Source organism: Puma concolor, chromosome A1 (genome assembly GCF_028749965.1).
Source record: "Puma concolor isolate L17-30 chromosome A1, mPumCon1.1.hap2, whole genome shotgun sequence".
Classification (NCBI taxonomy): domain Eukaryota; kingdom Metazoa; phylum Chordata; class Mammalia; order Carnivora; family Felidae; genus Puma; species Puma concolor.
In genome coordinates, this window is record NC_141667.1 from 49,645,411 (window position 1) to 49,658,433 (window position 13,023).

The window sequence follows — 13,023 nt, forward strand, 5'->3', positions numbered from 1 at the left end:
TTCCCGAGAGCCCACCCCATTATAAATGGAGACAACAAAGAGTAGAAAACAACGGGAAGATGCTACTGAGTTTCCACACAGTTCTTCCAGCCAGTTTCTGGGACCAGAAATATCCCTAGAAAAACAAAACCATCTGTTGTACCCCCACCCCATGGCTGTTTGTCAGAGTCCTTCCTGGTTTGTGAGTGGCAGGAGCGTCTGTAAAAAAAGGTTCTCGCCTGAAAGCCCTTTCTCCACTTCTGCTGGGGAACCACTGCTCACCTAGTGGCCTTCATGCCACCCTGTGGCCTCTCCGTGACCATCTTCTTGCAGACGTATTCACAGGGGTCCTCAGTGAGAGATCACAGATGATGTCAGGTCTTCATCCCTTTCAGCAGCAAAACATCTCTCTCCAGGACTCATGCCAGCATCTTTTATTTCCTAGCCTCTTACTCTGCCACATCCTCTGTTTTCCAGCCTCTCAACATTGCCTACAGCCACATCTACAGCTCCTACAGGAACTTCGTCGGGCCCCCCCATTTCAAGACCATCTGTAGACTCCTGGGTTACCAGGGCATCGCCGTGGTCATGGAGGAACTGCTGAAGATCGTCAAGAGTTTGGTAAGGAGGGGCCTCCATGAGTCCTGGTACACGCCTTCAGCTCTGTCTGTAGGAATCACCCCGGGGAATCCTGTGCCCTTATCCCTGGGTTCCTCTTACGTAGCACTCTGTAACATTTCTGTGTACCTTCTGACGCCATGGCTTTCCCTCTCACTTTCTGACCCAGAGCTTACTCACTGTACTTGATAAATGAACTCAGCAATCCTGATGTTGACCTTTAGGGCCTACTAATTACTGCTCACACTCTCCGCCTATGCAGTGTTTTTGAACTTGAGCGTGAAAACTCCATGGCACATGTGCTGCCATTTTCCCCTCCTGTGCTCACGGCACACATCTCTAATCAATCACCACGCTTCTTCCCCTTGGGATTTCTTGCTAAACACTTGCAACACTGCACTAGCCTCAAGGGAATTCTGTATCCGATTTCAAGTGTGATCATCCAAAGCTCCATTTACTTCCCCATGACACGCCGAAGTAAAGCTGAAACACTTAAACAAGATTTTCCTGAAATTTTGAGATGACAAGAGAGAAGTAGCTAAAGTAATGAGTAGCCACGCCAGAAATAGGAAGCAGGATTCGCCTGCTCACCGCTCCTCTGCTAACAGCTGTGTAGAGCCACGAGTTGTTACAGATTGTGACGCTAAATCCAGAGTTAAACAGGAAAATATAATGGGTTAAAGATGTCTGCCTTGGACATAGGAGGGATAAATGTGCAATGTATTTTCTGTGTTTAAATTAGCTAATGTGTCTGTCTCTACAGCTCCCTGGCCCATAACATTTTAGCTCTTAATCTGGATCTCATATAAGAACCTCAATCCCAGGAAAGGCCCATACTTTGAAATTGCCCTCCTGGAAGTGTATATTCCCAAGGGACTAATGACACAGCTCCCTTTTCTGTCTCATAAAGGCCTATTTTTTGTTATTAAAGAGAATAGGGCTGTGCCCCCACATTTAGGAGAGAACCTACTCCCTCCTCTCAGGGAGCAGTGCCTTACTGGCCTAGGCAGCTCCAACTGCTATAACAAAATAACACAGACCGGGTGGCTTAAACAACAAATGTTGATTTTTCACAGTTCTGGAGGCTGGAAGTCCAAGGTCAGGGTGCCAGCATGGGCGGGTTCTAGCGAGGACCCTCCTCCTAGTGTTCAGATGCCTGCCTTCTCATTGTGTCCCTACATGACAGAGAGCAAGCTCACCTGTCTCTTGTCTCTTCTTATAAGGGCACTAATACCATCATGAAGCTCCACTCCCAAGACTTCATTACCTCCCAAAGGCCCCAATGCCACACGCCATCACACTGGGGGATGGAGTTTCAATATATGAACTTTGGGGAGACACATTCAGTCCATAGCACTTACCCACAGGCCACAACAGAACCCTGTACACCCCCGGAGCCCAGCATTTAGTCCAGAGTTACACATAGACAGCAGTGATGGATTATTCACTCATTTTGCCCTCTTTTGTCAGCTCCAAGGAACCATTCTCCAGTACGTGAAGACACTGATCGAGGTGATGCCTAAGATATGCCGCTTGCCCCGACACGAGTATGGCTCCCCAGGTTGGTGATGGGGAGCCCGGGGCAGGAGGTAGTGATATGAGAGTAATCCAGGCCCACCCTGTGGTGGTCAGGGGCCCTGGCCATCTACCTGGAAAGGTTTGCTTGTCTAACAGGCCCACAAGCTGGCCCAGCACTGGGTTAGCATCCTACCTCCTCCATTAGCTAGATAGCCTTGAAGCATCTATAATCCCTCTGGGCAGTAGCATCATCTTCCCCAGTGAAGGTAAAGGATGCCTATTGGGCCTGCCTCCACAGGACTGCTGGGGAGCTAGGGAGGACAGCAGCTGTAGAGCATTTACAGCCTACTTGTAAAGGTCTTTTCTAACTCAGCACCTCCAGGATCCCTTCCTCCATTTGCCCATTGGAGGACGCAGGTGCTGCAGGTGGTGATACAAGTGACATTTCTAAGGTGAGTCAGGAAACAGGAGTTTTGCCAGTCTGCCTCTGAGCAGAGAAATCATTCTTTCCTTCCCTAATAGTGAATGGCACAGGGACTGAATCTGGGGAATGGGAATCGGGAAAGGTGGAGACTGTGAGTTTGGCACCTGGTGTTTTTTCCTAAAAACCAAGCTGTCAGGTGCTGAGTGTGTGTGATTCAGAGTAGAAAAGGGCTTGGGGACACCTACATGGCTCAGTCGGTTAAGTGTCTGATTCTTGATTTCAGCTCAGGTCATGATCTCATGGTTCTTGAGTTTGAGCCCCACGTTGGGCTCTGCTCTGACAGTGTAGAGTCAGCTTGAGATTTCCTCTCTCTCTCTCTCTCAAAAAATAAATAAACCTAAAAAAAGAAAGAAAGAAAGAAAGAAAAGAAAAGAAAAGAAAAGAAAAGAAAAGAAAAGAAAAGAAAAGAAAAGAAAAGAAAAGAAAAGAAAAGAAAAAGCTTGCCCTCGGAAGCTCTGGTTTTCAATCATAGGTGCCCCACTTACTAGCTGTGTGACTATGGGCCTGCCACTTACCCTCTCTGACCATAATCTAAAAATAAAAGTAATAGTGCCCTTCATGGTATTGTTGTATTAAATGAGATGTTGTAGATAAAGTGCTTAGCACAATACCTTGCCCTTATAAATAAGTGTTAATTCCTGTTATTAAGAATTCAGACAACTTTTTGGAGGGACTGGGAGAGATTCAGGGATGCTGTATTTGCGTATGTTTGTTTTGTTCCAAAAAAGATTTGAGCCAGCCTCCTGAGTTTTCTTTAGTACTGAGCCCTGAAAGAAGTCTCACCCCTGGCCCACATGTAGAGAGGTAGGGGTTTGGTTTTTCGCCGTCCCACTCAGGTCTGGGCTGTTGCTCTGTTGGCCCTTCCCATCATCCTGCCTGAGCAGGGTCAGTTTCCCACTAACTGTCTGCCTTCATTCCCCAGGGATCCTGGAGTTCTTCCACCACCAGCTAAAGGACATCATTGAGTATGCAGAGCTCAAAACAGATGTGTTCCAGAGCCTGAGGGAGGTGGGCAATGCCATCCTGTTCTGCCTGCTCATAGAGCAAGCTCTGGTGAGTCCTGAGCCCAAAGAAATTGGAGCGTCTCCAGGCTGGAAGGGACCCCCAGCCCAGCCAGAGACTCGAGGCCCCCCAGGGTATCCTGCTCAGCAGGCCCTGCAGCATAGACTCGTGTTGTCTATGCTGGGGTGGGGTATGTGTCACAAATCTGTTCCGCTCTCAGGCAGCTCTGACCATTTGAACCCTAGGAGGAACGCAGGCCCTGGAGTTAGACAGACCTGGGTTCCTGTCCCAGCGCCACCTTCACTAGCCGCAGGATCCCAGCAATTCATCCGAGGCTTAGTTTTCCATCTACTCATTAAACAAATAACAACTGCTTGGCCGCCACAGGCCGGGCACTGCACTGGGGGGTGGAGCCATCGTCAGCCCCTGCCCTGTGTCCTGGACAGTGGCGGGGAGACTCACACTGAGCCATGTATTTACACAGAAATGCTGTGCATACATTGCAGCAATGCTCGGAGGGAGGAGTGCAGGGTTTTGTGGGAACACAAAACAGAACCTGGTGTGGTCTTGGGGAGAGAGGGAGGACTTCCCTTAGGGGGTGACCAGGAGAATGGTCAGGAATTGGCCTGCTGAAGAACCAGGAATCGTGGTCCAGGCTGAGGGGAGAGCACATAGTGCTCTCTTCCTTTGGTGTGATGGGAGACGGCCACGCTAACCCGCAGGGTAGTTTAGAGGCTGAGAGGAGACAAAACGTGCAAAGTGCACACAGTAAGAACTAAATAACTGGTGGTAGTTAGCAGGATGAGCATAGGCTCGCCTCCCCATACTCCCACTTCCCAGGACCACACAGACCCAGGGCACCTTTTAGCTGCCTGACCATTCGGCAGTCCCCACCGGCCCTTGTGGCTTGGTCACAGAGGCTGCCTGCCTCCTTCCCATTCTCGCCAACACTCGGTGCTACCTGCTCCTCTGTGTGTGGGGTCCACAGCCCTCCAGCCACGGGGCCACGGATGCAGTGGAGTAGTGGAAGGAAAGGGAGAGGGGTGTCGCTCTGAGGATGCATCATCTCAGCCTGGGAAGATCTCTCAGCCTCTGTGCACTCATACAGCACAGGGGTATGGAGAGCCCGTTCATTGCTGACTGCAGTTCTAGGTTGTGGGTGAATAGCCTTCATTAAGAGAGGCAGATTATGACCATCCAAAGATTGTGAAGGCAGAGGGTGGTACATGCTGTGAGGGCATAAAAGGGAAACCGGGATAGAGCGTGATGGTGGTCGGGAGGGATACGCTGATTTCAGAGAGGGTAGAGCTTGATATTTGTAAGAAAGAAAAAAACCTGGAATGAGCTGGAATGGAGGGGCACAGGGGACAAGATAGGAGCAGAGGAAGGAGGAACAGGTGGCAGTCCTGGGTAGGAATTCGTTGAAGTGTTGTGAAATGGAGAGTGAGGCAGAGGGTCTGATTTACTCTTGGGAAAGGCCCTTTGGGCCTTGGGAGAAGAACCAGCCATAAACATGCTGCAGCTGTTTGCAGCTACCCAGCTCAGGGTTCGTCCTGGAGGCAGAAGCACATGGAGAGGGGAGGGAAAGGAAGGCACTAGGGAGGAGACATAACAGGGGTAGAGTGAGATGAAAAGCTCGGAATAAGAACCCTAGTGATCCCTGCCTCTAACAGTCCCGTGTGACCCAGAGCGAGCCAGTTCACTCCACGTCTGAGGTCCCCACCTCTACAACGAGGACGTGTCCTATCTGTTCTCTCAGACCCTTCCCCGCGGAGAGGCTCAGAAACGCACACGGTTTTGCTCTCCCTCCATAAGGAGTAATTGCCTCTCTGTTCCCCTTTAAATAGACTCTTGAGACAGCTAAGTGTTCCTCTTTATGGTAACAGGTTTTGAACACGGTTCAGTGGCCTGTGTTGCCATGGCAACTTAGCCTTCAGAAGTCACAGGGATGAGTAGGAAACACAGTTCTGTTCAAGGCTTCAGGATGATGAGGAGAGGCTCCAGGGGCACCAGGAGGGGTAGAGGTGGGGGAGGGCTGGCCCCTGAAGCCTCAGGCCTACGTGTCTCCTGATAGCACCTTCTTTCATGAGGAGTTGTGACCCGAGAGCACCAATTAAGTTTCCCCTAAGAAGCAGACTATTGATGGGACTATAAGGACAGGGAAAATTTTTCTCAGGCAGCCGTGCCAAGGTGGTCACTTGCATATATCACTGAAGACAAGAGGATACTCAGGATAAAAGACCTTCAGAGCTGAGAGAGACCTTAACAGTATATGTCCCTACTCCTCTATTCATGAGGGAGGAAGTGGGGAACCAGAGAGGGGAGCTGGTCTCCTGAGGTCTCATGGCACATCAGCAGCAGAGGTGAAAGAAGGAAAGCACAGGTTTCCAGCACCGACTCCAGTCCTGGCGGAGGCCAACAGAGCAAGAATCAGGGCCCCCACAAACCTCTGTGCTACGCTTTCTACTTAGACAACTGGGGGAATCCCCAGGCCAACATAGTACTTTCTGAGATTAGAATGAGGCATGAGCTTTCTGGAGCCTTTGTGTTTACAGAACTGAAATTAAATAAATATTTAAATGACATATCAATTGTTCTAATTAAAGAACAATTAGCAAAAAAAGAAAGGGAGGGAAGGTGGAAGGGAGGGCCCTTAATGGCCATCCACAGAGGACCTTCTCTTCTTGTGGAGGACTCTGAAGAGTTACAAAGAATAAGGTGTATGTACCCACATAGAAAATGTTGAAAGACACAATGCTGAGTGAGAAAAAGCAAGTCCCAGCACAAGGCACATATTATGATGCCATATATATAAAATAAACAAAAAAGAGGGTGGTGCCTGGGTGGCTCAGTCAGTTAAGCTTCTGCCTCTTGACCTCAGCTCAGGTCTTGATTTCAGGGTTGTAAGTTCAAGCCCTGCATTGGCTTAAAAAAAATTAAAATAAACAAAAAAATAAAACCCACAAAATATAGTGCATTGAAAAAAAAAATCTAGGGAAAAAAAGCATATCAGATAGTTCAGCTATTTTCTCCATGTATCAGGGAGTAAACTAGGATTAGAGGTCAACAGGGACTTTAATTTTATCTGGAAGGTCTAATGTTTTGCAAGGATAGTATTTTCAAGTATTACTATTGAACTAAAAATTAATTTAAAGAATACAAATAGTACCTAATAGTTGTAGGTTAATAATAACAGAAAAACTGGAAGAATATTGAAAAATACAAAGTAGGAAGTCTTTTGCTTGTTTATCTTGTGTTGTCTTTTTCTGATAGATTTGTAGTTTCTGGTTGTGGGTTCCATGTTGAAATATATGCTGCAAATACCTTCTTTCATTCTGTGGCTTGTGTTTTTGTTTCTAACAGGTTATTAATATATCATTAATGTGTAGGAAGAGGGGATATAAGTTGAAAGGATTAATTACTTGTCTAAAGGTATACCTTTTCTCTTTAAGTTAGGTGCTTATAAATATTTCTCCAAATTCAGGGTGCAATATTAGTATAGAAACCCCTACACCTGTGGAGCAGGTTACTTGCTTGGTGTTTTTAATTAAGGTCTAACATACATGGAGTAACATACAGAATATGCAGAATTCTCACCATATAGACAAAGTGAATCATCCATGTTACTGTGGGTGGGCATTTGGGTTGTTTACAGCATGATGCTGTAACAAATGAAGACACCATGAACGTTCTTGCACATTTCTGTTGGTGGATCTGTGCTCTCATTTTTATTAGGTAAATTTACTAGTAGTAGAGTAGCTAGGTCAACGTGTAGATCAATGTTTAGTTTCAGGAGCTACTGCCAAACTGTTTTACAAAGTGGTTGTGAGAGTTTATTCACTCATTCAGCAGTGTAGGAGAGTTTTAATTTCTTGACATCCTCAGGAACATTTGGAGTTGTCTTGTCTTTTCAATGAAAGCCGTTCCATCATGGTATCTCATGATGGTTTTGATCTCCCTGCTGACCACTGATGCTGGGCCTCTTTCCATAAGGTAGAGCCATTTGGACAGCCTTTTTTGCAAAAGGCGGTTCAATATTTTTGCCTGTTTTTAAATTAAGCCCTCTTTTCCATATTTATTTGTACTTATTATTGATATATTGTGGATCCATAAATGGCAAATACATTTCTTTGGCTTGTCTTTTGGTAAACAGAAGTTCTTAAGGCTTGGTGTATTTACCATTTCTTCCCCCATGTGGTTGGTGCTTTTGTGACTTGTCTTAAAAAATCTTTCCTACTCTACAATCATGAAGATGTATTATCTTCTAAAAGTTTAGAGTTTTAGCCTTTTGAGGCTTAACAGACCATTAAGTCTGTTGTTCACTTGGAGTTGATGTGTGTGTTTAGTGGGAGGTAGAAATCCATTTTCATTTCTTCCCGATTATCCCAGCAGCATTGACTGAAAAGACCTTCTTCTCCCTGTTCTGCAATGGCAATGCCACATGCGTCATTGATCAAGTGCCCACAAAGGGTCTAGTGGTGGCAGGCTCTGAAATATTTGTTGAGTCTACCCTGAAATGAATCGGTATTCGTTAGGCATCTATTTATAAGTCCTGTTATTTTTTTTTCATTTTTTTAATGTTTATTTATTTTTGAGAGACAGAGAAAGACAGAATGCGAGCAGGGGAGGGGCAGAGAAAGAGGGAGACACAGACTCCAAAGCAGACTACAGGCTCTGAGCTGTCAGCACAGAGCCTGATGCAGGGCTTGAACTGACAAACCGTGAGATCATGACCTGAGCTGAAGTCAGACGCTCACCTGACTGAGCCACCCAGGCACCCCAGTCCTGTTATGTTTTTAAAGGAAATTCTGTTAGTATCTCCTACCTAGTATCTAGTAACTAGTGTCACCTACCCTGGGAAATCAGAAGATTGTCATTAAGGAAATATTCCATAGTCACCAAGTTTTTTCTCAAATTTTGTATGGTGTTTGAGCCATCAGCCCATTGTTCACTATGCTGACACACACCAGAAGAGGGCCCTGTTTGTTCATGTGAAAGAGGGAAAGCCCGGTCCCTGGGAAGAAGACAGCCTGTCTGTCTGCCTCTCTGCCTTTTATGGCAGGACCTCCCATCGTCTGGGACTTAAGAGTATTCCCTGCCTTGAGCTCTGTTTATTTCTTCTTTCCTCCTTATAGTCAGAGTGGACCACAGTCAGAGTCTGGGCAGTCATTGCTCCTCTTACAGGAGGCCTTGGGCCCAAACTCATAGAACTGGGTGCCATGCAGGGTGGGTTTCACAATCTCAGCACCACTGGGATTACCCTTTGTTGTAGGGGCCCGTCCTATGCATTGTAGGGTGTTGAGCGGCACCTCTGGGCTCTAGCCTGTCTCTAGATGCTAGTAACACCCTTCCCAGTTGTGACAACCAAAAAGGTCTCCAGATACTGCCTCATATTCCTTGAGAGGACAAAACCTCCCCCTATTGAGAAACACTGATTTAGTGCAATCCCACATTTTGCAGATAGGAAGCCAAGGCCCCAAGAGGGAGATGACTTTCCCAGGGTTAAACTAGTGCAGGAGTTGGGGTGAGAACCCAGGATCCTTACAGTTAGCACGCTCAGGGACAGAGGACTGCTCTACAAAGCCTCACAGATGATGCTGTTGGCTTTGGTTTGGGTTTTAGTTCCAGCTCCACGTCTGATCCCTCTGTCTCCTGCTTCCACTTTATCGTCCTTTCTCTTTAATTTTGTTTTTCTTATTGCATAACTTAAATAAATTCATTGCCAGAAAACCCAGAGAAGCAGAAAGAAGAAAACAAAAACCACATTGCTGCACGAAGAGAACCACTGTTCATGCTCTGAAGGATATCCTTGCAGATGTTTGTATGTTCCAGCATATCAATATTAAATTTTTTCATTGTTTTTTTTTTTACTTTGTTTAGTTATAAAAGTCATGCTCACCAAGCTGAGAAGAGTGGTGACCCGCATGGAGTGTGGTGGGGCAGGCGATCTTCCACTTTTTACGTTCTAAATTATTGTACAAATTTAGTGCACTAAATACTTTTTGTTTTTTTCCCCCCCGGAGAGGAGGTCCTCACACACTTAGCAGATGTACACAATCCTGATACACGAGAAGTAAAAAAGCAAATGCCTGCCCTTCACTGTCCATCTTAGACCTTGGCTCCATATCCCCACCTGTTCTTGATCCAGAGTTCTTTTTGCCATCACCCTGACTAACAACCCCTCCGGCTACTCAGGAGTCATGATCTGTCCCTACATCCAGGCACCACTGAGCAGCACTCCTTGGCCCTTCTGCAAGCAGCATGTCCTCCAACCCAGACCCAGAACTCAGTGGTGTTCCAGATTGAAAATGAGTCAAGCTTTGTGGAAAGAGGGCACCTCGACTCCCAATAGTACCTCTACATGCTTTCTGGTTTTTAAGTATTTTTACATCCTTTCAGACACATCCCAGTCTGGAAACCAAACCTGCTACCCTCATCAATATATGAGGTACAGAGCAAACATGTTCTGACTGCTGAGAGTCAGGGAGTCTGCAGACCTGACTGAGAGCCCCCCATTGGCCAGGCGGTCAGTGTGTGGGACTCCAAGATCATTGGACACAATCCCTTCCCTAATGACACTGTTCACAGTCAATACCCTCAGTCTGCAGCGGAGGAGTGTTAGCCCTTCAGAGGGTAGGCAGAATGATCGCATAGCTTTTAACTATTTACTTACTCAAAAAATGAGAAAGGAACTAAGCCCTCCTGTTTATTAACACAGTGTTCCAGAGTTGATCACATAAATACATGTCAGTGGAGATGTTTGCTCAAAATTATACAAATGGAAGCTTATGGTCCAAAAGGTTTGGAGACCACCAGCCAAGATCCACAACAACAGAGTGAAAAGGGGTATAAAATAATGGAATCAGAGAGGAGGGGATGCCAGGACAGATTTCCAGGTTGAGGGTCATTTTTGTATCCTCAGCACATCAATACAGGCCTATCAACTATGTCCTATATGATGAGGGGAGGGACATATCAGCTCAGTTCTAGGTGAGGATTAGAAACATACCTGTTTATTCTCTAAAATCTTCCAAGATGATGCCATTCCATTTAAGCGAGAGGCTGCCAGTCACCTTAATCCAAAGCCACCTCAGTCCTGGAAACATGTGGCACTTGTATCATCAGCCTGGGCCAGTAATTGCCCAGAAACCAGAGCCTTGGCTTTTCAGTTCTGCACTGATGACTCTCCCAAGAGGAGCCCCCAGTGGATGGAAGGCCTAGATGCTGAGGGTTTGGGAGTCAAAATGCAGTTTGCTTTCCTGGGTGTTATTGGAGGGCAGACACCTGCAGACATCCAGGAGGTGGTGTAGTGGTCCCAGCCGCAGCTGCTCATTGCTGTCGCTCAGAAAACTCCTAAACATCCATGCTGGTACTTCACCCGGCCCCAAGGTGGCCCTGGCTAAAATACCAGGCCAAAAGCTCCACACCTGATTCCAGTGTGCCGCCAGGGTGGAGAGCCCCTGATCTAGAAGGAGTCTTCTTAACTAGTGCTTCCAGAGGCTAGTCACTGATGTGTTGTCACATTTCTTGCTCTATCTACAGACCACTGGTTGTATTGTTTACAAAATATTTTTATTTAAATTAACTTACTTTTTAACTTAAATTTATTTTTAAAGTGGGGCACCTGGGTGGTGCAGCCAGTTAAGCATCTGACTTCAGCTCAGGTCAGGATCTCATGGTTTGTGGGTTCAAGTCCCGCATCAGGCTCTATGCTGAAAGCTCAGAGCCTGGAGCCTGCTTCAGATTCTGTGTCTCCCTCTCTCTCTGCTCCTCCCCCACTCATGCTCTGTCTCTCTCTCCTTCAAAAATAAATAAACATTAAAAAAAGTTTTAATTATTTTAAAAGGAAACTGTATATCACTTCCATTAAACAAAATCATTATCTTTTGCCATCATTGGAAAGCAACCAGAGTGACACCTGGGTGGCTCAATTGGTTAAGCGTCAGACATCTGATTTCAGCTCAGAGAGTGATCTTGCAGTTTGCGAGTTCAAGCCCCACATCAGGCTCCGTGCTAACAGCTTGGGATTCTCTCCCTCTCTCTCTGCTCCTCACCCGCTCATGCACATGCTCGCTCTCTCAATCTCTCTCTCTCTCTCTTGCAAAATAAATAAATAAACTTAAAGAAAAAAAAAAAAGCAACCAGAATAATAAATTCAATCAAAATACAACAAAGTAATGTAATCCCAGCTGCCGTCTGCCCAGACGTCTTGAGCCCGGGGCCAGCCGTGTTAAAAATGGAGTTTAGCAAATGTTAGAGAGGTTTGAGATATGCTGGATCTAAATGAGAGACTTTCTTACAAAGTTGTCAAAAAGACTGCTAGGGAACTGAGAGGAAAGTAAGTTTCCCTCCGTGACCCACTATTGTTAAATATCAGTTCCCTGCCTCTACAATTCCCACCTTTTAGGAAATGCCTGCCTTGGGAGACGTTGATGTGCACTTGAGGGGAAGGGAAAACTACTTTTTAAGCTAGTTTCTTGGCTATAGATCTTTCCCAGCTGACCAGACATGGTTCTGGTCCGGAATAATAATCATTTTTCCCCCTGACAATTCAGGGGGCAGGGGAAAGAGTTGAGGTGAGACACGGTGATACATAGCATTGTTCAAGTGAGGCTCAGTTTGGTGGGGAAGGACCACACACACGTGCAGACCCAGACACGCAGAATCAGATAAGATTACGGATTTATTTAGGCAGGTTTACAAAGAACTCCTGGAAGTGAGGGCCCCACAGCACAAGAGCAGTTGGAATATGTCACAGTTGAACTTTCCACTGTTCACTGGAATCCCAGACGAGAGGCTGGAAGGCTGCCGCTCGTACTTTCTGCACAAAGCTGGGTGTGGGAAGCCTAACCTGCTCCACAGGCCCTGTATCTTTGGGGCTTAACATCAGTATGCAGGAAACACTTCACTAACGGGCTACGTGTGTCCATATAAGGAAATGTTTAGAATGCTGCACTCTCTGGTTAGGCCCTGTAACCACCCTCCCTCCGGCACCCTCCCACCAGAACATCAGGGTGGGGGTTCCCGGGGGTCCTCAGCCTCCAGTTCCCAGCTCATTCTCCACGCTCACTTGACAAAGACAAAAACATAAAATACTAGTGTTAGTGCTACTGCCTTTTGGTCGCCTCAGAACTTCGAATGTTAAGAAAATATTGTTTTGAGGTTGGTTTGATGGTTCCCTTCAGGAGATCAGCTAAAACTGGTACGTAGTTTTTCATCCAGAGATGGAGCCTAAAGGTAGCATCTAATGCTGTTGTATGTGGATCTGATGTGTGTGTATCACATGACCCTAGTTTTTTAAATATGTATCCTGAATCTGTATGGTATCCTTTATTTTTGTGTGGGTGCTTTAAAAATTTTTTTTTCAATGTGTATTTGAGAGACAGTTGAGTAGAGAAGGGGCAGAGAGGGAGGGAGACACA

At 46.3% G+C, this 13,023-nt stretch overlaps 1 protein-coding gene across 6 annotated transcripts in view; it reads left to right on the forward strand.

Annotated features, from left to right (window-relative positions):
* Positions 1–13,023, forward strand: part of CYFIP2 (cytoplasmic FMR1 interacting protein 2) — a 128,863-nt gene that overhangs the window by 88,303 nt on the left and 27,537 nt on the right. For all 6 annotated transcript variants that reach the window (XM_025924187.2, XM_086702937.1, XM_086702950.1 and 3 more), the window contains 3 exons: positions 457–600; positions 2,068–2,158; positions 3,522–3,652. In XM_025924187.2, coding sequence (XP_025779972.1) covers positions 457–600; positions 2,068–2,158; positions 3,522–3,652 — 366 coding nt within the window. The remainder of the gene's footprint in view (positions 1–456; positions 601–2,067; positions 2,159–3,521; positions 3,653–13,023) is intronic.